The sequence below is a fragment of the Gymnodraco acuticeps genome, unplaced genomic scaffold, assembly GCF_902827175.1.
Source record: "Gymnodraco acuticeps unplaced genomic scaffold, fGymAcu1.1, whole genome shotgun sequence".
NCBI classification, from domain to species: domain Eukaryota; kingdom Metazoa; phylum Chordata; class Actinopteri; order Perciformes; family Bathydraconidae; genus Gymnodraco; species Gymnodraco acuticeps.
The window spans coordinates 90,189-114,938 of NW_022990966.1; the positions used below are offsets into that span (position 1 = coordinate 90,189).

General features: G+C 42.1%; 1 protein-coding gene across 18 annotated transcripts in view; it reads left to right on the forward strand.

Annotated features, from left to right (window-relative positions):
* The window catches only part of tnika (TRAF2 and NCK interacting kinase a), a 71,423-nt gene that overhangs the window by 5,485 nt on the left and 41,188 nt on the right, over positions 1–24,750 (forward strand). For all 18 annotated transcript variants that reach the window (XM_034235402.1, XM_034235405.1, XM_034235404.1 and 15 more), the window contains exon 2: positions 9,598–9,663. In XM_034235402.1, coding sequence (XP_034091293.1) covers positions 9,598–9,663 — 66 coding nt within the window. The remainder of the gene's footprint in view (positions 1–9,597; positions 9,664–24,750) is intronic.

Genomic DNA, 24,750 nt, shown 5'->3' on the forward strand with positions numbered 1-24,750 from the left:
AGCTGCACTCACCTGGGAGCTGCCTAGTGCGTCGAACCCCTTACTTTATATATATACGCAGAAGGCCTGCAAGATCTGGAAAAGGAGCAGCCAGGTTGATTGTAAAAGAACACTTTTCCACCTTGGGTGTCACAAAGTTGGGCATTTCACTGCATCAAGATAAGAGTTGGCAAACATTTGAACATCCACCAGACAGTGCCAATACTCAAACATTAGCCGTGCAGCCAAGCTTTGTGTTACCATAGAAAACCTTCATCTGAACATATGTCTATTTGATGACATTTTGCAGCCATCAAAAACATGGAGTCTTCCCTTTAAATATTCCCCTCAGTGTAAAACTCCCGTAGCTTCAGTCAAGAGTTGGATCAAACAGAAGAGATGATTTTAAAACCGTTGAAGAGAAGTTAAAGGGTACAAGTTGATGTGAATGGATTTAAGATGTTTTGTCAGTGTATGTGGGGGGGTCGGTCGAATAATCGAAATGTGTTTTCTCTCCTCCTTAAAGACCACATTTCAAGGGGAATATTGAACGTTACAACAACAAGGAAGACTTATCTAGATTCTTGACTACCACTGAGTTTCTAAGGAAAGCTTAATCTCCTCAACATGTCTAGACAGGACCTATTTACAATACACATCCTTTGCCTCTATCTTTCTCCTCATCAGTCCCTTAATCTCTTCATCTCTCCTTTTGTTCCTGTCCTCCACTTTTGTTCCTGTTCAGTTTTCACTCTCCTTTAACTCTGTTTTGCTCTCCACTTACATCTGAGGGAAATGTCTTCTAAAGTAGGGCTGCTCGATTATGGCAAAAATCATAATCTCGATTATTTGGGTCAATAATTGTAATTGCGATTATTAAATGCGATTATTCATTGACTTTGAAAACATCCATTTATTGGAGAAGACAGTATGTTTTTAACAGTTGATTACCCTTAAGTATAATTCAACTGAAAAACCAAAAAAATATATATTTAAAAAAATAAAGTAATAATAATAATTTTAAAAAAAATCGTTTTATTTCGATTACGTTGTTTTCGTAATCGTTGCAAGCCATAATCGTAATCGCGATTAAAATACGATTCATTGAGCAGCCCTATTCTAAAGGCTACATATGTTTACCAGATAGTCGCTAACTTTGTGGGTTTTCTGTCTGTTTAAGCAGTGGAAATGTTTGACACCTGCTGTTTTTGGAAATTAGTGATATAGTCTATGGCAAATCCAGCAAATACTTGTTGTGTTAAACATTCAGGTTGAGGATATATTTTCCCAGTAATATTCTCTCACACACACCCTAACCCTGCTATTTGACGACAATAAATCAAAACACTAAAATTGCAGGCCATCAATCAATGCTAAAATGCTCTACAAGTGTCTCCTGTTACATTACGCGTCATATCACATGTAGGAATGTAAGCCTTGTTATTATAAAATTGTCCATTAGTGCTGTATAATGTTAATGATAGCTTTCTAGTACAATTCACATCACTTTTTACCAAACCCCATGTGTCTGGGATCTAAGTATGCTTCATAAAAGTTGAAGTATAAATAGAAATGTTTATCTCGGGTCAGGCTGATAGTCATAACTTTGGAAAATTCAGTAATAAATCTTGCGGGAATGAAAACAATCAAGAGAATACTTATCAGCTTTTCTAAAGCCAGTTGAGTAGCACTTGAAATGTTTTTGTTCTATGAAACCTGATGTACTTTTATGATTCTGTTTTCTTCAAGTTGTATTTTGTTGGACGAACGCACTTATTGTAAGTCGCTTTGGATAAAAGCGTCAGCTAAATGCAATGTAATGTAATGTAATGTAATCAGCTTATGAAAGGATATATATAGTTGGCAGTATCAGTTATATATAAATGTTAAATATAAGTCTGAAGTGTCATTTTGTTTTTAATGGGTGCCATATGTTTTGCGATTCATGTACTTTGAGTTGTTCCACTGGGTAAATATACAAGCTCTCTACCTGTTTACATGTTATATCCTCCTCTGTCACATGTGGATATTGCTTCGGGGTATTTGAGTCACACTGTCGATGAAATGGTGTAACTGATAAGAGAAACCAGATCAGTTAGACATCTCATGCCAAGGCCAAACAACTGTAATCTTCTGGCAGTAAAATGTCCTTTGATCTGCACGTAACACTAACAGCCTGCTCTCAAGAACACTTGCCCTTTATATCCATTAGCTTTCAATAATTACATTTGACCTGATGCAGGAAATCCAATGTAAAGTGTTTCAGGAGAATCCCTTCAGTGGTTAACAGTTGTGTGGTTTTACTCATGAAGTGTTTGTCCTTCAGTCATTTGATTCTGAGAGGTTATCTGAGAAGTGTGATTCACAACGAGGACAGAGATGCTCTGTCTAGTCTAGAAAGTTTAGGGTTGATATCAAGTGCATCTGACAGAAAGTGACAGTCGATTAATTATTTAGATGAACCACTCAGCTCCTTCAGCAAGTAATTACCTCAACACGACAGCAACGCTGGTATTGTTTACGCCTTGTGAGTCTGCGAGTGTCATCGTGCCACAATGTGAACGCTGAGAGACGCACTTTAGCAGGAACTACCACAGAAGCGCTTTTGATCACTATCCCGGAAGTTGAAGCATCGCAGTCTTTTTTAAGATGCAGTCATGAAACTTTATGGATGTCTACTTGATAACATATCAAAGGCAGAGTATTAACGTGGGTGTGGTCTGAGCAAAGGCGATGGACGTGCTGAGGTAGGAAGGTGAAAAGGGGGCTGCTGGGCGCTCCGGGGGCTTTACGTTAATTTTGTGTTGTGGCTGGTGTGATCCCATGTGTAGTTTCTAGCTAAAGCCATTTTAAATAACCATCAGTCATTTCTTTTTATGGCATGCTTCCACAGCGAAAGGAGAATACAAAAACGGAGAGAGGTACCAATGAATAAAGTCAATTGGGCCATGTTTACCAACAGACAAACGACATAAACTTGTTTACACAACACTTTTGCAGTATATTCCTCTACTCAAGTCTCATTTCACATCAGAGGATGCTAAATACTAACACCCACAATTTTGCTAGGTTGCTAGCAAAATGCTAGGTTTAAGTGTGACTTAATAAGGTAACGCTATTTAAATTCATGGACTCCTTTTCACTGACTCAAAGCTTAAATAGGTCAAAATGACCCACAACCTGATGGCAGTATTGGGAAGCTATTCACAAAAGAACGTTGTGACTATTGTTGGTCAGGAATAAAAGACACATTTGTAATTGAATCGTTGACCTACAAATGTTTACTCATAACTTTTCTGCTGACGTGGTCCAGTGTTGTAAAGAAATGTATTTATGGCCCTTGTGCCCTGTATTACCTTCTCATTTGTTTACACATGATTGAATGGAAGGCCTTTGTCCCGGTTAAAGGGTCATAGTTAGAATGAGGATAAGCTGTTGGCTAGGTAAGAGTTAAGGTAAGGAATGCAGTGGAGAGGATTGAGGAAAGACAGAACGAATGCAGTCAGAAAAAGTCCTCACACATGTTGTAAAGTAGCTCTCACAGGCACTGCAGCCCTGCACTCTAAAACCCATTATTTCTAATGGCCTGCGCTGCTCAATCTCCCCTGTTCAAAGAAAAGAGTGGATCCTGTGCTGCATCCATTTCAGTGTCCTCATGGCCAAAGTTAATCCTACTTCATTCTGCTTTTACACAAAATCATTCCATGTCAAGGAGAAACGGCAAAGGAATAAACAAAAGGAATTGTAGGCAAAGTGATCGAGACCAAAACCACATTTTTATCAGTGAATGTACAGGGATGTCTGTAGAAAAGCTAGTACCTGGTGAGTGTAATGGAGTTTAGCCATCTATGACCAATGAATGCCACGCTTTGAATGAGTAGCGATTGAGGTAGTGTCCTTTTTTAACAGACACTTCATCACTTCTGTTGGGTCAAAGCCTTTCAGGTTGAAGTTCCCTTTTTAAATATTCTCATACAAATTTAAGGAAGTCATGCTGCTTTGTGGGTTTGGAAAATCTTCAGATGTCTGGTCGGCTATGACACTATATTACATTATATTTCATTTAATTGATTTTAAACGAGTAAAACAACGACCCTTTCCGCAGTAATAAATAAATAACATTTTTGGAGAACTGATGTGTGTCTCTTATTTTACAATTAACAACTTTTCAAACATTTATTAGATATTGCTGTTATTCAGCAGCTTGGGTAAGCCTACATTCAGACTGCAAGTAAAAGTCTAAGTTTTGCTTTTCTGTAACTGAGTGTGAAAACCACAAGTCACATTGATCGATCAATCAATGTTTATTTATATAGCCCAATATCACAAATGTTACACACATTTATCACCCTCTGTCCTTAGACCCTCACAAGGAAAAACTTCCAGAGAAAACCCACAGTTTAAAGGGAACATGGGAGAAACCTCAGGGAGAGCTACAGAGGAGGGATCCCTCTCCCAGGACGGACAGACGTGCAATAGATGCCGTGTGTAAATTGAAAAGATAATACATTTACAACATACAAATGTTTGGAAATGCATGTGTCTATAATAAGAAGATGAATCCACGTTGATGTCAACAATCCTGTGGGAGCCATCAGGGAAGTAGTATGGTGAAAGTCAGGCAGGACCACAGTGATAGGTTCAGCCACGACTCGAAGTCTAGGACTGAGGATCCAGGACTCAGGATCCAGGACTCAGGATCCAGGACTCAGGATCCAGGACTCAGGACCACAGCAACAGGATCAGCCTCGACTCAGGATCCCGGCGCAGATAGACACCAAAAAGAAATTTGGGGGAAGCTGGGTTATTCGGAACATGAGAGTACACGGGTACAGACAGAGAGAAAGAAGAAGTTATCTAGGTGTCCCCCGACAGTCTAAGCCTATATTGATCTGATCTTTGGGCCACTCCATATATGTGGTTTTATCAGATACACATCTGCTTTCATGCAAAGTGACCACAGTCAGAACGTTCAGATTAGAGTTCATGCAACTTTTGCGTTAATATAGATCTTTATTTATAAAATGTCTGCGCTGGCAGGAGTCATTGGAAAGGCTCTGACGGATTCATTTAAAAGTAGCCCCTGATATTTTGAAATTCTGGTTTCAATGAAGCCATTATCTTCTGGGTCTAACTCACCATCCACACACACCTCAGTACAGAGGTAGAACATGTGTTTTTGTCCTCCTTGTTATCATTTGCTCATAAATTTGCTGACTATTTATGAATCTGTAAACGCTGACTTCAGTGGCGCCTATGCTTACTACTTTGTTCCTCTTGGAGTGTGACCACTGGTATCTTATATAGGCCAACCTAAAAAAGTCAGATCTGAACAATACCTCTGAACTGAGCAATTTAGGCTGACACACACACACACACACACACACACACACAGTGATTCATCAGCCACCAGTGAGGTCATGTGGCAGTCATGTGACGCTGGCAAACGTTCAAGAAGGACCACAACATAAAAAAAGGGGAAGGGGGAAAAATGCTCTGTCATAAGGATCTCTAAAGCATTGACAAACAGATGTGCACAGCATGCGTACACGCACACACACACACACACACACGCACATGCACTGACAAAGCCTTGTGAACGCTGAGAGCTTATCATGCAAGTGGCCTATAAAATATGAATGATATCGTGCTATATATTTTTTATCAGCCAGCCTAAGGGCATGTATGAACTGGAGCAGCAACAATGCTCTGTTTCTCTAGCCGCCGCGCTCTTTAGTGCATGGAGATGAGGAACCACATGCATGTCTACATCATGTGTCTTCCGGTGAATGGGGTGCTTATATGCATATACATTTACAGCAGTGTTGTTGCATGGATTGTGTATGTTTCTGAGAACGATAGTGCATCCTTCAATGGGTCTGGGGAGTTGCTGTCAGAGCTTTGCATGCAGCTCTGAAAGTTAATTCACACAGCTGTCTCACACACACACACACACACACACACACACACACACACACACACACACACACACACACACACACACTTTAAGAGAGAAAAAGTGAAGGGAGGAAAAATCTACCTGCATAAGCTGCAGGCCTGATGGCAAGGAAAACAGTTGCAGAGTTTGCAGAAAGCTGCTGTCTGCACTGTTAAAAGAGGCTTGCTGTCTCTTTCAACTCTCCTTTTCTCACACACACACAGTTTCATAGACACACACTCTTGGTTTGGAATTGGAGCCCACTCACACTCTTTAGAACATTTGAACACTAGCCCTTGTGTAGGAGTGCGCTTTTGGCACACTGCGAATGTGTGAGTGTGATTATGAGAGTGCGAGAGAGCGAGACAGCGAGAGGATGTACTTGAGACCGAGTGTGAGAGTTTGTGTGTGTTTGTATGTGAGGAGCAAGTGCATTTGTGAGTGTCTGCTGCACAAAACAGAGAAATAAGGGTGAAAGAAAACACAGGAAAAGGAAGAGGAGAGCGAGAAAAAGGCCCTGTCTTCTGAAAACGCCGACAGGTTGACAGGTCTGCTGAGACTCGCAGAAACAAACAACTGGAGACAGAGCGAGGGAGATGAAGAGGAGGTAGAGAAAACTGAGAAAAGAACAGAGGAAGGAGAGAAAACCTACACAACATCTATAAACAGACAGACAAGTTGAGCATGTACACAATACTATTCTCTAGCGCCCCAAAATCCTATTTCCTTTTTTTCATTCAGCTATAATCCAGTTAGTCTTCTCTTTATACTACATACAGTAGGCTACACTCTGATCTGCGTTTTAAGCCAGAAAAGTTAGCTGGAAGTTTGACTGTAAATTCACAGACATGGCATGAAAGTGAATTACTGTAAGAGAAGAAGAAGAAAGCAACAAAGTCGAAAAAGGAAGACAAAAGCAGGAGAGAGAGAAGTGACAAGTCGCAGATGCGAGGGACGAGGATGGAAATAGAGTGCATGTGGCTTTTCAGAACGTAAATAAAGTGACGCTTTATTAAGAGGGGAATTGTCTGAGAAGATGATATTGTGTAATATCGCCTTCCGCAAGATTTGCATGAGTCCCGGCGCGGATCTTCACAATACAGCACTCTATTTCTGTGAATCAGCAACAAAATAAGCCTCCAGCTTTGCCAGTAGAAGATCTCATTTTCACACCTATTCTTCCGCTTGTCCATAGATGATATTAGAGATTCATTTTCAAAAGAGAAAAAGGAAATAAAGAATGATGAATGACAGAATTTATCTTGGATACTGGTATATTATTAGATGACTGAGGAGAATTGGCTGCACCCAAAGCAATAATAGAGTTAGAGCCCTGCAAAACTACCATACCTCTCACTATTGATTAGTTCATGTACAGCCTAGGACTGTCAGGGCCGTCCCTGGCCAACTTGGGGCCCCAAGCGACATTGTGAGATGAGGCCCCCCCCCCACCGACAAGAGTGAATTTTTTTTTGGGGGGGAAACAAAGTACTTTGCAAATATAATTCCTGTTTATTATTATTATCAACACAGTTACTTTTTTATACAGTGAGGTAAATGGTAAATGTCAACTATAGTATGTCGGTCAGTATGCGCTTACAGGTGAATACGTCTGCATTTGTCAAATACTAGCCTCAAAAAGATTAAAATATAATTAATGTAAATAAACTACTTCTACTAATAATAATAATCAATTCAATAATATAAATACTATATTATTTTATTATAATATAGTTGTAATATAGTCAAGACAAAACATGCTTATGACATGCTCAAAAACTGATATTTCTGAAATCTGTATTCAAATGTAATTCCCTCTGTCAGCAATGTATCAACAACTACACACACATTTCTCTCAGTATTTCTCTGTGTTGTGGTTGACATGATGATGACTGTTAGGAGTTAAGGGGAGAGGCTGAGCATCACCATGAAATGTGCAAATTGACATACAAATGAATAAAGGGGGAAAAAATACGCGGAGAACTGCGCCGATGCCCCCTGCGCAATGTGAGGCCCCATGCAGCCTGCATGATCGGCCTGTAGGGAGGGACGGCCCTGTGTTGATTAAAGACATTTTGCGATTTATTGTGTAAATATGGGCCTACCATTATATCTAACATCTCCACAGGCACCTTTGGTAGAAGTACAAAGTTGAAGACAGTTAAGAATGGAACAAAATTAATAATATTGTTAAATATCGTTATTAAATTGTTTGTATTGAAATGTGGAAAAGACAAATTGCTTTACGAAAATAGTTGCATTCTAATCCTTGCATGTGAGAGTGAAGCTGTAGTGGGAACAGCCCTTATTAAATGAAACATTTACAAAACTTTTAAATACCAGGATGAACAGGAAGAAAAGAGACATTACAGAAGCTGGAAAAAGGGCCTCAGTGTTCCTGGGACTCAGTTGGAAAGAGAGGAGCGTTGAAAGAAAGACTTGTCCTGGACACTGTCAGGAATGGAGGAGAGAAAGAAAGGATGTGTAGATAAAAGAGTGAGAGAGACATAGATGGACTTCGGCTGGTTGGAGAACAGAAGCTGGTGGAACGGAGAGAGTGTGAAAGAGAGAGAGAAGGAAGGAGAGGGTGAATACCAGCTATTGTTGGAATGCCGTAGCAACACGCGGCAGAGAGGAAGGGGGAGGTGTGTGTGTGTGTGTGTGTGTGTGTGTGTGTGTGTGTGTGTGTGTGTGTGTGTGTGTGTGTGTGTGTGTGTGTGTGTGTGTGTGTGTGTGTGTGTGTGTGTGTGTGTGTGTGTGTGTGTGTGTGTGTGTGTGTGTGTGTGTGTGTGTGTGTGTGTGTGTGTGTGTGTGTGTGTGTGTGTGTGTGTGTGTGTGTGTGTGTGTGTGTGTGAGCGGGGGTCAGTGGGTTTCGTACTCTGTTCAAGTTGCTCCTTGTCAAAGATGCGTCGAGTACTTTGTTGGCAACCTAGCGACTGTGGGCTTAAATTATTAGGTAGTCTGGACACGAGCCTAAAACAATCCAGAACTGCATTTAAGACCAATGTATAAACACCCAGAGACTTCAGTTGATGTAGCAAGACATAAGCACTGCTCCGGTTCGAGATCAAATACACTTCTCCAATGTTGCTCTATGACAAATAGGACAAAGAAGCTAAAGCCATGCTGATGGGTCAGTGTACTTTTTCAACGCGGCGCTTTGAGCTAAATGCTAACATGTTAACATGCTCATAATGGCAATGCTAACATGATGATGTTTAGCAGGTAACGTAAACAACATTCGTTATCGTATTGTATCCTGTTAGCATTCTAGCATTAGCGCATTAGCACAAATAAGTTTACAGCTAAGGCTGATTTCTATCTGATGACACTAGGTGGAAAATGCAATCATCAAAAGTCAATAGGATATATTTGTTCTCTTAAATTTCTGTAAAAAAAAATCTTAGCAATTCATTAAATCGCTTCATTCTGAACTAAATTGTTGGGCTGATCCATCGACTGATTTTTGACATCAATACCCACTTGTTCTTCTAAGAAAATAGACATATCATCATTTGTCATCCATATGAACACTGCTTTAATGTGATTCAACATACACTGTACTTGCTCTCAAATATTTGGAAACCTTTTTTTGTTGACTGTTTTAATCGCAAATTAATATTTGTATGTGTAAATCCTTTCCATCCTAATAATCCCACTGTTTCCCTTTGTCGTTTTAGGATCCTGCTGGCATCTTTGAGCTGGTAGAGCTGGTGGGAAATGGCACCTATGGGCAGGTGTACAAGGTAAGATACACACATAAACAGCCTTGACATTAGGCTGTCTTTTTGATAGCACACTTTTCCCTTCTTATCAGCTTCTGTTCATTCTTTCCAATATGCCAAAATTGAATAAAGGGTAGACATGTGCACTGTAACTGACGGAAACAGAAAAGACAGGAGATAAAAGCAGAGCACAAGCTTGAGAGAAATGGAGCGAATGGAAGAGACTAATGCAGGGAGGAGAAGCAGAAACTGGGGCACATTAAAGTGCTTTTAAGAGAATTTCCCCTTCTCCTTTTTCTCCACTTCCTCCCTGCTTTATTTGAATTACTTTCCGTAAGTAAGCATGGGGTTTATAATTCCTCCCTTCTAGATGAGGTATTTCAAGGGCAAGTGTTTCTGATACACAGGAAGTGCTTGTGCTCAGTGTCTGATGTTGTGACATTACTGTGGTTTAGGGTTTTAGCTGTCAGCTGGAGTCAGCTGTTTCCCCACTGTCGTTTAAACACTATCTCTCAGTCCATGTCAATGACTGAACTTCCTCTCCCCTCCATGATGGCCCGACGTTCTCTGGTCCTCACTTCCTTTTCCTGATCCTTCCCCTCCATCCTGCCGCTCTGCAGGATGTTGCATCAGCCTGCACATGTTTGTTTAATCTGGAATACACATGTGTTTGTTTAAATGTGTGTAGGTATGGACATGTGAAGTTCCTTGTCAGGGCAGGTATTTTATGAGTGTGAAATTGTGTCTAATGGAGCAGAGAGTCTAGGTCAGGTGGTGATGGAGAGGAGCTGGTCTTACAGCTGATTGGACAGAATGAAAGGTCAGGCCGAGGTGGGACATGCTTCTCCAGGCCTGTAGGTGTGTGTGTGTGTGTGTGTGTGTGTGTGTGTGTGTGTGTGTGTGTGTGTGTGTGTGTGTGTGTGTGTGTGTGTGTGTGTGTGTGTGTGTGTGTGTGTGTGTGTGTGTGTGTGTGTGTGTGTGTGTGTGTGTGTGTGTGTGTGTGTGTGTGTGTGTGTGTGTGTGTGTGTGTGTGTGTGTGTGTGTGTGTGTGTGTGTGTGTGTGTGTGTGTGTGTGTGTGTGTGTGTGTGTGTGTGTGTGTGTGTGGAGAGTCACGTGTGGGGACTCGCCTCCCCGATGGGGACAAAATGGAGGTCCCCATGAGGGGGATCATTAATTTTAGGGTGAAGACTTGGTTAGGGTTAGGCATGTGTTGGTTATGGTTAAGGTTAAGATAAGTCTCCAGGAAATGCATGTAAGTCAATGTAATGTCCCCTGAAGTGATGTATACATGGTGTGTGTGTGTCGCTGGTGAAAAATCAAAAGGAATGGCGAACAGGAGAGTTATGTGTATCCATGTATTGCTGACTCGGCTGTCTTGGTGAAAGTCACGGCTCATTTGCTGGCTGACATTCAGCCGGTCTGTTCCTATACATTACCGTGGCAACAGCAGTGGCTAGTCGGGTCTGTGGTCCGTCCAGCTGCTGCACGCTGGCTTGTGATTGGGTGTCACTCTGTGGGAAATACTCAACAGTCTGGACTGAAGTTGATTTTGTTACAGCTGTAGATTGACAGATCCATTTGACAAGATAACAAGATGTGTACACCTATAAAGTTTTCAATATATGAATTAGAATTGGAGATCATTATCATAATTTGCACATTGTTCGTGCTAGATTATTTATATTTAAAGTTGTCCTGAGGTGGTAAATATTATTAACTATTGGGTAAGATTTGTTGCACGTATTCTAAATGTCATGGTTGTACATTTCACAGTAAAACAGTCGAGCTGAATTTGTTGACCAATAATGTAACCTCAACTGTTTTCATAAGGGGAAAAGGAAATAAACTCCAGTGGTTGAGATGGGCCCCAGGGCACTCTGTAATGACAGGCTGGAGAGCACGCTAGTTTGTAGTTATTGAGCGCTCACATACCATCGTTTTGTCTAATCACACGATCACATACAGACTTTTGGTCTTATGGGGAAACCAGATACAGATTTCTGTTGTTCAGACAAACAAGCACACAAGCAAAATATTCAGTTTTAAACTACGTTCTGACATTTTTTAGATCAAATATTTATTTGAGGACATTAATCATCGAATTAATCAATATTTAAAGAGTAGTTCTAATAGAAATATAAGTTGTTGTTAACTTGCCTAAATACTATAAGGGCAGAAAACATGCTTTGTAATGCTTACTGTCGAATATTAGCCCTTCAATGCTTTGGAAGGAAATACAGAAGTAAATCCGGAAAATATTGGATTCATCCGTTCAGATAAGAGCCAGTCACTTGAGTCAAAATGCCATCTATTTTAAATTCCTCATACGGCCGAGGCAGCCGCCTGAAGAGGATCATCTTGTTGTGAGCAGGTGAGTCACTGAGATGATAAATTAACCTTTAGCCCGGTTAGTATTAGTGAAACGGAATTGCTCCGGCTCTCTGTGAACCATTTTTAGACACTTGTTATATCAGAAAAACAACATGTGGGAATACCATCAATACTATATATAGCTCCTGACTGTTAGTATCCCTATCTGGATCAATGTGTGCTGCAGAGTGAACACAGGTGGAGTTTAGATTCAGGAGTCAGGCGGGCTGTAAACATGATATTAATTCTGATTCCAAAAAGAAAGTCAATTTGCTTTGTGGCCAGGAGCCAGATTGTTCTAATGTGTCTGTGATCAAACACTGCATGTAGACACGTTTTGCCTCGTGTCTGCTGCAGCAGTTTAGAACAATTATGAATATACAAAAGTCCGGCAGTGGCTCAGTCAGTAGGGGCTTGGACTGTGAGCCGTAGGGTCGCCGGTTCAAGTCCCCGACCAGACCTAAATATGGAGTGTGGACTTCTACTGGGAGAGGTCTCAGTTCACATCCTGCCCTGCCGTGGTGCCCTTGAGCAAGGCACCGGACAACCCGTAGCACTCCCATTGCTCCCCGGGCTGCCCACTGCTCCTAGTACTAGACTCCTGGTACTCCTGGTTAAAAACACATTTCACAGTGTGCTGTGTGCTCTGCATGTGTGACCATTAAAGAGGGTTTCATCCCTCCCAATTCTATTCTATTCCAAAAGTCCTCTATTCAAGCTTCTACTTATTTGTTCCAAGCTTCAAAAAATCAATGTTATTAGTTAAAGTCCCAACTTCAACGTTACTGTTTTTTTAATTCACTGAAACTAAATTATTCATTTATTTGGCTGGACACATTTAGGCTTCACTCGGGCTTATTACAAATGTAATAAGTCTGTTGGATGAAGTGAAAAATGCATCAGGTAAAAGCTAAGAACCTCCAGCTGACATCTTTTAGATTAACATCCTCAAATCAGATACTTTGGTGTTTTTCCTGCAGCAAAAACATGACTGTAAGACCAGTCCTCTGCATTCTGCTGCAGTAGCTTTTACTCAGTGTACTGTGGGTAATGAAGCCAGAGATATGTAGGTTTAAGTGTACCCATGCATGCGTCCTTTTGTGTGTTGGGGATAGTAATGGCCAGTAGCACTGTGTTTTATGTTGTTGTTAAAGGGCCAGTATGTGCTGCAGTTCTGTGTGTCTGGGAATAAGCGATAACAGGTTTATCAACACTTCCATTACCCCATCTAGTTAAATGATACAGATCTGCTCCGTCCTCTCTCTCCATCCCTCGTCTTTTCCCTCACGTACATCCAACATCTCGTCTCAATTAAAAAATGTCTTGAAAAGTTGTCCCGGGTTGTTTTTATTTGTTGCAATTTCTCTGTCAGCAAAAAAGAGTTTGTCCAAGAACAGTGATAGATGAGTAGCTGCAGCGAAAAGATAATTTTAGCTCGACTTCTCCTTTCTCATCTTACATCTCCATGGCTTGTTTCTTCTCCTCTGTCTAATCATCCCCATGACTTCATCACTCCTCGCTCTTCTTGTTATCAATATGTAATTACGTTTTTTTTTCTCTTTTCTCTTGTTTTTTTGTGCTGAAACTTCCTTGGGCGTGCTGTACTTAAGGGATCAGCCTTTGCCTACAGCATACGTATGTATAGCTTCTACTGGCTGCTCTAAAAGGGCCATAAATAGAGAACACGGGTAATGCTGAATAATTAAACACATTCTCTCTCCACTCCTGTCCCTATTCGCCATCCCCTCTGCGTTAGCTTCCTTCTCTTCTCCTACACTTGTCTCTCTCTCTCATCATCTCACTCCCTCATCGGGATTTCCTTCCTTTACTCTGCCACGTCTCTCTCCTCCACTCTCATATCTCCAGGCCTCCCTCCTTCCCCTACATGCGCTCTTCTTTTACATTTAATTTTACCCTGCTTCAGTTCTGTACTGTCTCCCGCTTCTTTCTTATGCTTGTGAATATTTTATGTGGCCTTTGGGAATTACAGTTCTCTGAATTGAGGAAGGTCTTCGCCTCGCAGGGGCGGGAAAAACATCCTCCCCTCGCTAGCCAATAGAGAGGCGAAGTCCCTCCCTTCCCGGAGGACCTCCATGGGACCTTATTACGGAAGAAGTATGTATTGAAGTCAATGGGGAGAGAAAGATTATCTTTAGATCCCGTTTGAATTGGGCCACGAATTACACATATGATGTTTGTCCATTTAAAAGATAATTTTGCAAGTCAAAATTTTTTAAATGTGTCGTAAAACTGTGAAGTAAATCTTTTTCTGTGTGAAACGCTCAATGAACTACATCTCCCGTCTCGCACCAACACCAAGACGGCCGTCACGTTGAAACATTTCACTTCTTTCTTTCAGAATGAGGCGAAAAGTATTAAAAGAGGTGAAAATTACTCCAAGTCTGGGCACGTTGAGAGCTGTGCATACACACAAGGGGAGTTAGTCGGTTCCGTGAGAGCCAGCATGCGGGACCGGGATTCTGGGATTTGTAGTCTTTCTAGTTGCGTATTTTTCATAGTCTTGTATTTCAACAGTTTTACGACAAACTGTGACTTTTTTGACATGGAAATTATTTTTTAAATTGACAAACATCATATGTGTAATTCATGGCACAATTCAAACGGGATCGAAAGATAATCTTTCTCTCTCCATTGACTTCAATACATAATTTTTCCGAAATAAGGTCCCATGGGCGAGACTTCGCCTCTCTATGGCGAGAAACACTCACTAATGACTGACAGGACAACTTATTGACTGACAGACTTATTGATTGGCTAATTGATTAATCGCAGCTCCTCTTCATTCCTGAGGGAAAAGTCATTTTTCTCCGTGATGGATCCAAGGACAAATTGAGAGGGCAACTAATCATATCTCACTCATAGGAACACAAACACTCACACATGCACAGGCACGTGAACGATGACACACTCAGCCTCATCGACTGTCTCCACGGGTCTTTCAGCGGCAAAACATTTCCTGTTATTGTGTGGGTTACTGCGTGTGTGTGTGTGTGTGTGTGCCTGTGCTGTTCACATCCTTGAGTCTGTTGTCGCCATGCAGGGAGACAGAGGAGGAAAAAAAGAGGGAACCAATCTTCTTCTTTCTGATGACAGAACACATCCACTCTGCCTCTCTTCGTGGCCAAACAAAGTGCTCCTCGCTCTCTTTAAATATTCACCAGCCGCTCTGAGACACACACACAAAGCGACAGTTGGGGACCTGGGCCGTATGGGCTTTTATAAGCTCACCCACTGTGACAGCCTCTCTGTACAAAGAGCAGCTGTGTGCCTTCCATTTACTGTAGCGGAGTGTGTGTAACTAACCAGTGTGTGTGAACAAGCGTTTGAAGGAGCATGTACGCAGTGACATGCTCTCACGTCTCTGTATGTTTGTTTCTTCTCAGGAGTGCTCGACTCTAGCTCCTGAGAAAGTTATGATAAACCACAATATGAAAAACATGCAGTTTGCGACTTTCGATGTCATGATAATGTTGTTACCGTGGAAATCCAGGGGATCAGGATGTAAGCGTAATAAAAGGTAAAGATAAGATCAGGAATATGGTTCAAATAAATGTTTTATATTGTTTACCCCCTATATCTCTCTCTTTTTCTCTTCCTCGGTCACTTTATCGCTCGAACCTCCATTTTATTGTATTTTTGTTGCGCCCCGGCTCACCTCTCCTCCTCCCTCCTCTGCCCTCTTTAAGAACCGAATATAACTTCAAAGTAGTTTTTTTTATCTGCCGTATCTGCTGGAAGTCACACTGCAAAGGGCTGTGGGATATTTTCACACACACACACACACACACACACACACACACGCACACACACACACACACACACACACAGAGAGCAGCAGCATGAAGTGTTAAAGCCTTGCATAAAAGACTCCGAAACAAGGATAGAAGAAATAATGACGACATTTTTTCCTCTTTGTTTGATGTTCTTAACTCCTCCAGCGAGTGTTTCTCAGCACGACAGAAGACAAGTACGAGTGTATCTCTTTGAAAGTACTCAGTGATCATACTAAAATGGTAGCTTGACAAAGATTTGGCATAACATTGTGTAGTGTTATTTCCTGTGTTATTTACTCTTCGCCTTACTCTTTAAAATGGTTAACCCTTCCATCACAGAGTTGCCCAGTACAACAGTTCACTGCTAACCTGAACTTGCCCAGCTTTGCTTGTACAGTTAGTAATAACATGTATTAGTTATACACTACCATTTTCCACAATCTAATGCTGTTGATACAACAGTACTGCAATAAATCTGGGTTTATATATTGTATAATGTTTTGTTATACCATATAATTCCACTGTATCATTTTGAAAGATGTAGTTAGGGGTGCTGTTAAGATGTATTGCAACTGTTGGGAAAATACTGAATGATATTTTTCTAACACAACATACAGTTTTCTTCCCAACGCCTCTCTAATGGTATGATAATGTAGCTACAATGGCACTCAAAGAGCTCAGACCTTCCCCAAAGCCTATAATGCATTCACATGCTTCTCAGATGGTCCCATTCTCGAGTTGGGAAGGTGCTTCTCTGACTTCATGAGCTTTAAGTTGTTATTTGGAAACAACATGGATGCCACAAAGAAGATTTGTTGTATTCATTGATTAATGTTCATAGCGGTTTATGGGTTGTTATTCAGATTTAATGGAGAGTATTTATCCAGTTGGGAAATCGTCTTCCCAATTATTAGAACATCCCATTAATGCCGCACCAATGCCCTATCTCGCAATGTCAAAGTAACTGAAACATAATTGGTGTGTCTGCTGTAATTCAGATATGGTCTAAAATGTAATTGGTTCTTCCTTGGCCCATGCTACATAATTCCACCAAGTTTCATGAAAAATCAGGTCAGTCGTTTTTTCACAATCCTGCTGACAGACAAGCCGAGCTAAAAACTCCCTGACAGAATAATGACGCTAGAAAAATTAGCTAAAATGGTACCTTAGTTCCGGTGTTACAGGCTCCCAACCATTATATTGTCTTTTTTGTATTATTTTCCTTTAAAATTATTGGAGACATAAAAACTCACAATAATCTCAAAGTGTATTGTCTTCCACTCCATAATGGGTTGTAAATCTCATCAGTTCAATTCTACTTGAGCCCCGATATATTCACAGCTACTTTATGTTAGGGCTGCTCGGTTATGGCAAAAATCATAATCTCGATTATTTGGGTCAATAATTGTAATTGCGATTATTAAATGCGATTATTCATTGACTTTGAAAACATCCATTTATTGGAGAAAAAAAATGTGAACAGTATGTTTTTAACAGTTGATTACTCTGAACTAAGTATTATTGGCGGTGGTGGCGAAGTCGATAGGGAGTTGGCTTGGCAACTGGAAGGTCACCAGTTCAAGTCCCGGCAAGACCAAGTGCTACCGAGGTGTCAAGGCAAGGCACCGTTCCCCACACTGCTCCCCGGGCGCCGTTCAAAATGGCAGCACACTGCTCCTAACACTACGATGGGTCAAATGCAGAGAAACAATTTCCCCACGAGGGATTAATAAAAGTCTATCTTATCTTAATTCAACTGAAAAACCAAAAAAGTAAAAATTATCGTTTAATTTCGATTACGTTGTTTTCGTAATCGTTGCAAGCCATAATCGTAATCGCCATTCAAATACGATTAATTGAGCAGCCCTACTTTATGTATATATTTATACAGTAAACATTCCCAAGAATGCACTCCTTTGTGTCTTACCGTTGGCATCAACACCTCAGTGGTACGTTCTGCACGAGGGGAGTACATTACTCATTCAGCCGCCGGTGGAGGCCAGAGGCCAGTAATGCTTGCTGCATCAGTAAATTGCAGTTAGCGTGATGTAAAGGAATAAATAATGTAGTTCTATACGGTTACATAGGTGCTAATGGGATCTCAGAAGGTCTGTCCTGGGAGTGTCTGCCGGCTATAGGGCTCCGTATGGTTTGTGTTTAATTGTGTGTACAATAAGTGCATGTTGCCCTACAGTGCATTGTAGCTGTTGTTTACAGTTTGACACCGTGTCACTGGCCCTCTTTATTGCTGTATTGTTTGTGTTTGTCCTCACACCTTGACTCAAACACACACACTTCAATCTCCTCTGTCCTCATTATGAGTGAACCGCGTCCGAGGCAAATGTTGCTTGTTACCGTGGGAACAGCAGATGTGCTCGTTCCAGCCAGATGCAGCGACTCACACACTCACGCTGACTCACACCTGACAGTGTGTTCATTAGCCTACATTATCGCTCTGTCTTCCCCCAAGGCCACATGCCCCACTTACCCACAATGCACTCCTTCCACCTATACCAGGGTCAATTAGCCATGCTTGATGTCAATTGCAATCTCTCACTCTCTGTTTGTCTGTTTTCTTTCTACTTCAGACAGTCAGATCTCCTTCTCTTTCATTGATAGCGTGCGCTGTTAAGAGCTATTAAGGTTTATTCTCCCATAATGTGAATCACTGCCCATTAATACATACATCAATAACCTATACAAGCTCTGACTCTACAGTGTCTTTTCAGAGCCTCCTTATTTTCATTTTCCTTCCTTGCCCTTGTTCGTCTGAGCGGCTTCTTGTATTCATGTTTTGTGTTTATCTTGTCCTCGGCCTCGCTCGTCTGTTTCTCCCTCACCTCCACTCCGAGCAGTAAATCAGCTCGGCTGTTCGTTTGACCTCCAGAGCCGCCGGAGCGTGATGCCGATGTGCTGAACCTGCTGCTTTGCCTCCTCCACGCAACCCCCCCTCCTCCCTTGTTGTGTTCCCCCACTCATGCACACTCACCCACTCTGTCTTTTTCCACTTGTGTATCAGCTTCCTCTGCCGATGTTGTTGTCGCAGGGTTTCGTTTTCGTCTGTCTGTCTGTGGTGATTCTGAGTTGAGCAGACAGTTTGATTTCTGAGATAAGTGGGTGATTGGGCGGGTCAGTGGCTAACGGAGTGAATTACTCAGTAAGTGCATCAGAGAGTTAACCTGTGTAAATGAGCTAGTGAATCACTTATGAGGTTACATGTTACTTTGTGGCCACTCAGTTTTACTGGGTCACGCATCTGTTTAGATTCGAACGGCATCAAGCTGAAAAGCGTCGTTAGTCCACAGTTCATCTGTTTATGTTTGTGTTTCACTCAATCTGGGTCAGCCTCAAATGCCTTCCATAAATAAGCATTGGACACACACACACACACACACACACACACACACACACACACACGTCCATCCAGCGAGTAGTTATCCTGTTAGTGTTGATTTATGTCCGTCACATCAAAGGCTGTATAAGGATGAGGACAAGCTTTCTCTGTTTCCTGACCTTACACACATGCCTACACACAAAGCCCCTCGTTACATATATAATATTTAACTGAATCATATTTCCTGTCGCGCGATGATGGACTTATCCAGCTTGGTGTTTACGCCCTGCCTTTTTCGTTTTCCAGCCCCGTCACACCACCATAGGCAGTGACAGATGTGCTTTTGATGCTTGTGATCAAACGTGGGTGTTGTTGCCTGTTTGCCGACTTCTGTTCTACTTTTTGAAACAGTTTGCGTGCCTGCATTTGTGATTATCACTGCGCCAAATCCTTTCCCTGAACCCAGATTTCTGTTTCTCCTACATGTCTTGCTTGTTAATTAGCTTGTTGTACTGTGAGCTGGCAGGTTGATGAACAGCTATACGCTGCCGATAGATTATTGTTTCAACCGGCTTTAGCGGATAACACCGGTTCACTCGGAGTGGAATCAAAACTCCGAGGCTTACTGTCGCAAAATGCAGCTTCTCCTTCCTGCAACCCCCCCCCCCTCACCCGTCAATAAAAGCCCTATGGACTATCCCACAGATCACTACTCTCATCTTTCTTTTTACTTTCTCTCATCACCTCGTCCTCTCCCTCTTCTTTACTACCTCCCTCTCCCACAAAGTCTTTCCCTCTGCATGTTTCCCTCATCTTTACTGGCTCGTTATCTTCTCCCCCTTTTTAAATCTCTTTTCTGTCTCAGACCGCCTCCCTTGCTTTCTCATGTGTGAGTGTGAGAGCAGCCCCGGGGCGCTTCTATATTTCCTGGGCAGTGCAGGAGTAGATTGGAATGGAGGCCTTTGTCACTTTTATTTACTGCTTCACTGATTCCACAACAGCGTGCACGATTGTGTGTGAGCTCGTACTTATTTGTGTGTGTGTGTGGAAATGCGGAATGATTGCAGGTGTTTGAACTGCAATGAGGTGTGTCAGGTTGGATTACACCCTTATTTCTTTTGGCTTCTTCGAGCAGAGCTGTGTTTGTATCGTTTGTTTGCCGAAAGTAGCTTTCATTCTGAACCGTGGCTCTGACACCTGCTGAGCATGCTGGGAATGCAAGCCTACATACAGACCATAGAACCAGTGGATGTTGATAGGAGGGCATAGACTGTAATACCGGTTGTCTGAAATACTTCAACCCTAACACAACCAAACCCAAAGTGTGTGTGTGTGTGTGTGTGTGTGTGTGTGTGTGTGTGTGTGTGTGTGTGTGTGTGTGTGTGTGTGTGTGTGTGTGTGTGTGTGTGTGTGTGTGTGTGTGTGTGTGTGTGTGTGTGTGTGTGTGTGTGTGTGTGTGTGTGTGTGTGTGTGTGTGTGTGTGTGTGTGTGTGTGTGTGTGTGTGTGTGTGTGTGTGTGTGTGTGTGTGTGTGTGTGTGTGTGTGTGTGTGTGTGTGTGTGTGGTCTAGCATTACTATACTTGTGGGGACCTAAATCTGTTTACATAGTCACGTGTGGGGACTCGCCTCCCTTATGGGGACAAATTGGAGGTCCCCATGAGGGGAATCATTAATTTTAGGGTGAAGACTTGGTTAGGTGTCGGTTAAGGGTTAGGGTTAGGCATGTGTTGGTTATGGTTAAGGTTAGGATAATACTCCAGGAAATGCATGTAAGTCAATGTAATGTCCCCTGAAGGGATGTATACATGGTTTGTGTGTATGTGTGTGTGTGTGATCTCCCTCTAGGTCCTGCCTGTCAGAGAGAGGCAGACTGAAAGAAAAGTGTATAGATTGAAAGCCCACGGGCACATCCCATAGCCCACTTTTCCCCAATGATACTGTTACCATGCCGACAGGCCCTGTGCCAGGAGAGCATGCTTAGATGCCATTCAGTCAATTATTTCCGTGTGTGTGTGCATAGATTAGCATGACGTCACAGATTAGGATTATGGTGTGACCCATTTCCTATTAACAAAGAGTTGGCAACATAGTCTGCCAATCTGTCACTAGTTTTGTGGGGGTGTATCAAAAACATTCATAGTGACCTGACATGTTGAATAATCTTATTTTCTTTAAAATGGCTGCTGAAAAACCTTGCATTGAGTGAGTCGAGAATAATTATGACATTTTATTCTTTTTATTGATAGCACAGCTGCAGATAGACACATGCAGGGCCGCGGATCAGGTTTCCATTTCAACTCATCAATTTATTGAATAGATGACGGTCTAAACAATAGCCACAGTTATGAAAAGCTATAGGATTTGTATCATATCATGAAAGTATAGGAAGTGTGGGAATCCCTGCAGTTCTTTCAAAAACGTGCAACTGCTTCATCACGACGAGATAAACACAAAAAAAGTTGCATATAAATCTTGAGCAGTCTATGATAATGAACGTCCTAATTAAGTTTTGAGTTTCTGCTATCTGCTTTTTCATCTACGTGGAATGAATAAAAAACCAATGGCTCTCTACAAAGGCTTTAAAACTGTCTTAATTAATGAGATTTGTAGTTAATGGGCTAAAACATGCAGAACCAACGATGGAGGTGTTTGAATTCTGCCTCGTGTAAAGAATGGGGTTACAACCAAAGAGGGATCTATTTTTAAATCAGAATGTTCCCTCACGCTGCCGTTTGAGAGTCAAATTGGATGGTTTCCTCTGACCTTGCAGCTTGGCCACACAGCGAGCACACACTGAGGACAGATGCACGGTGAAATCCAGCTCATCCCCTCCCTCATTTCTCAATCACTTCTCCCTCCTCTCCTTCCTCCTTTCCTCACCCATTCTCTTCTTCTACGTAACAACTCTCCCACATCAGGATCTCTTATTCCCTGTCTTTGAAGGTGTGTGTGTGTGTGTGTGTGTGTGTGTGTGTGTGTGTGTGTGTGTGTGTGTGTGTGTGTGTGTGTGTGTGTGTGTGTGTGTGTGTGGTGTGTGTGTGTGTGTGTGTGTGTGTGTGTGTGTGTGTGTGTGTGTGTGTGTGTGTGTGTGTGTGTGTGTGTGTGTGTGTGTGTGTGTGTGTGTGTGTGTGTGTGTGTGTGTGTGTGTGTGTGTGTGTGTGTGTGTGTGTGTGTGTGTGTGTGTGTGTGTGTGTGTGTGTGTGTGTGTGTGTGTGTGTGTGTTCAAGTGTCGTGCCCACTGTACTCTGGCCAGCCCGGACTGTTGCTAGGCTACGACAGGAAGTGTCCTGCATAGTAAATGTATGCGGTGGGATCTGTGTAATTGACTTGGCAAGGGCATGGACGCGCACACACACACACACACAAACTACATACACACACACACACACACACACACTGTGGAAGCATTTATTTCACACTCACATGATAACACACACACACACACACAGAAAAACGTTGGTGTCATGATATCTAGCAGCAGGTTGTATTAAGGCGGGCAGGTTGGTCTCGCCCAACTGAAGCTGCAAGCTGAGAATGATGAAGAGTCGCTTACATCAGTTGTGTGTGTGTGTGTGTGTGTGTGTGTGTGTGTGTGTGTGTGTGTGTGTGTGTGTGTGTGTGTGTGTGTGTGTGTGTGTGTGTGTGTGTGTGTGTGTGTGTGTGTGTGTGTGTGTGTGTGTGTGTGTGTGTGTGTGTGTGTGTGTGTGTGTGTGTGTGTGTGTGTGTGTGTGTGTGTGTGTGTGTGTGTGTGTGTGTGTGTGTGTGTGTGTGTGTCACCTTTCCGCTCCCAGCAGCAGAAAAATCGTTAAAAGAAAGAATCATTACACACACGTCTCCTCTTTTTCCCTCCTAAGACACACTTACTCCCTACCTATGTACAGGCGTTCACTGTCGCTCGGCAGCAGTAATTAATCATAATTATGTGTTGATGATAATTACTGGATGGATGTACTTTGTGTCAGCCTGACGCCTCCCACATGGTGCTCATGGAGGGGGACTGATGCCATGAGAGATGAGATAGCACCGTGATGTTGGCCTCTTGTTTTTCATCTCAAGATTTCATTATGAGCTCTCATCTGAATCACTGCTGGAAGACTCTTTAGATGACAGCTTGGAAATGTAGCTACGTTTACTCGCAAAACGCAATGTCTTGATTGAAGAAACACGATTTGTTGAATATGAAAATATTTTTTTCAGCTCAAAAGGACAAATAAACTAATGTTGTATAACCCGGTCTTTGAACATTTGACTTTTGAAGATGTTTTATAGAAGGTTATCTTATTAATTGTATGAAATTGCAGCTGTGTTTGGGTTGTAATCAACACTTACGTAAGACCAATAATGTTAATAATGTTGGGACAGAGTAAACTGAAAAATGTCAGTAGATTTTGAAACATCCCACAATGAATGGAGGGAGATGATCCTGTCGCCTCTAACCTTTTGAGTGTATTGTGTAAAACAATGACCCATGATCAATATACAGTATATGTGCAGCAGATTAAACTAATGGGTAATGCTCTGGTTTGTGAGCATTTTCACATTTAGTTTGGTGGAACCTATACTCCATTTCCATACGGTTGTTTTGAAACACTCACCTGCAGGGAGGACGCCAAGTAACGACTCCACCGTCCTCGATGCATCCGCCTGAAGGCTGATTGGAGATCAGTTTTGTGTCAGTCTGCTGTCTCCATCTCAGCAGGGCCATCCAAGCGGAACAAACCTAGTCAATGTGGTCTGTTATCGCTCAAACACACCTGGCCTGGCAGCGTCACAACTCTCTGTGTGTGTGTGCGTGTGTGTGTGTGTGTGTGTGTGTGTGTGTTTTGTTTTATATTTACTCCAAATATTTCTACAGGATTAAAAGGAAAAATTGTGATTTTGACGCATTAGAAGACATCATTTGAAATGTCTCTGTGATGATTGAAGTTAATGCTCCACTTGCTCACTATGATGACAGATGGAAGTCTAGATAAAAGCATGAAGCCCTCAGTTTGTGTCATAGTTGCCCGTGGAGCTCCAAACTGAACGCTGTTTCGTTAGCATTAGCGCTCAGCACGGTCATGTTCCTGCAGGACTGAGCTGTGAGCTAAGGGAGAGGAGGAGACAGAAAATACAAGGGAGGGACAGTGCTAAAGTAAGCGAGACATCTAGAGGGAGGAGGGCAGAAATAATGAGGCATAAAGTGAGAAGTTAAGAGGGTTAGATAATGAGAGAGAGAATAGGAGGGATAAGGGAGAGAGGCAGAGAGAGAGTGAGGGAGAATATGCAGATCTAGGTCAGAGAGGCAAAGCAGATGACAAACAAGTGGAGGAAGGGATGAACAGAGTCTCAAAGCTGCCCCCTCTGAACGGGCCGGAGCAGGGAGAGAGTGGGCATCCTTAGAGGACAAGAAGGAGAGAAAGAGGATGACAAAATATATTTATATTTCGTTACTTGCAGGGCTTCAGCTAACATCTATTTTCATTTTTGGTTGGCGAAGCATAATAACTGGAGGAAGGAGATATGGCAAAGTTAGCTGGTGCTTTCTCAAGACTAGAGACTATGAGAATGGATTCATCTTCAAAATAATTCTTTATGCAAAAATGGTAGAACATTTAAACCTCTCAAAC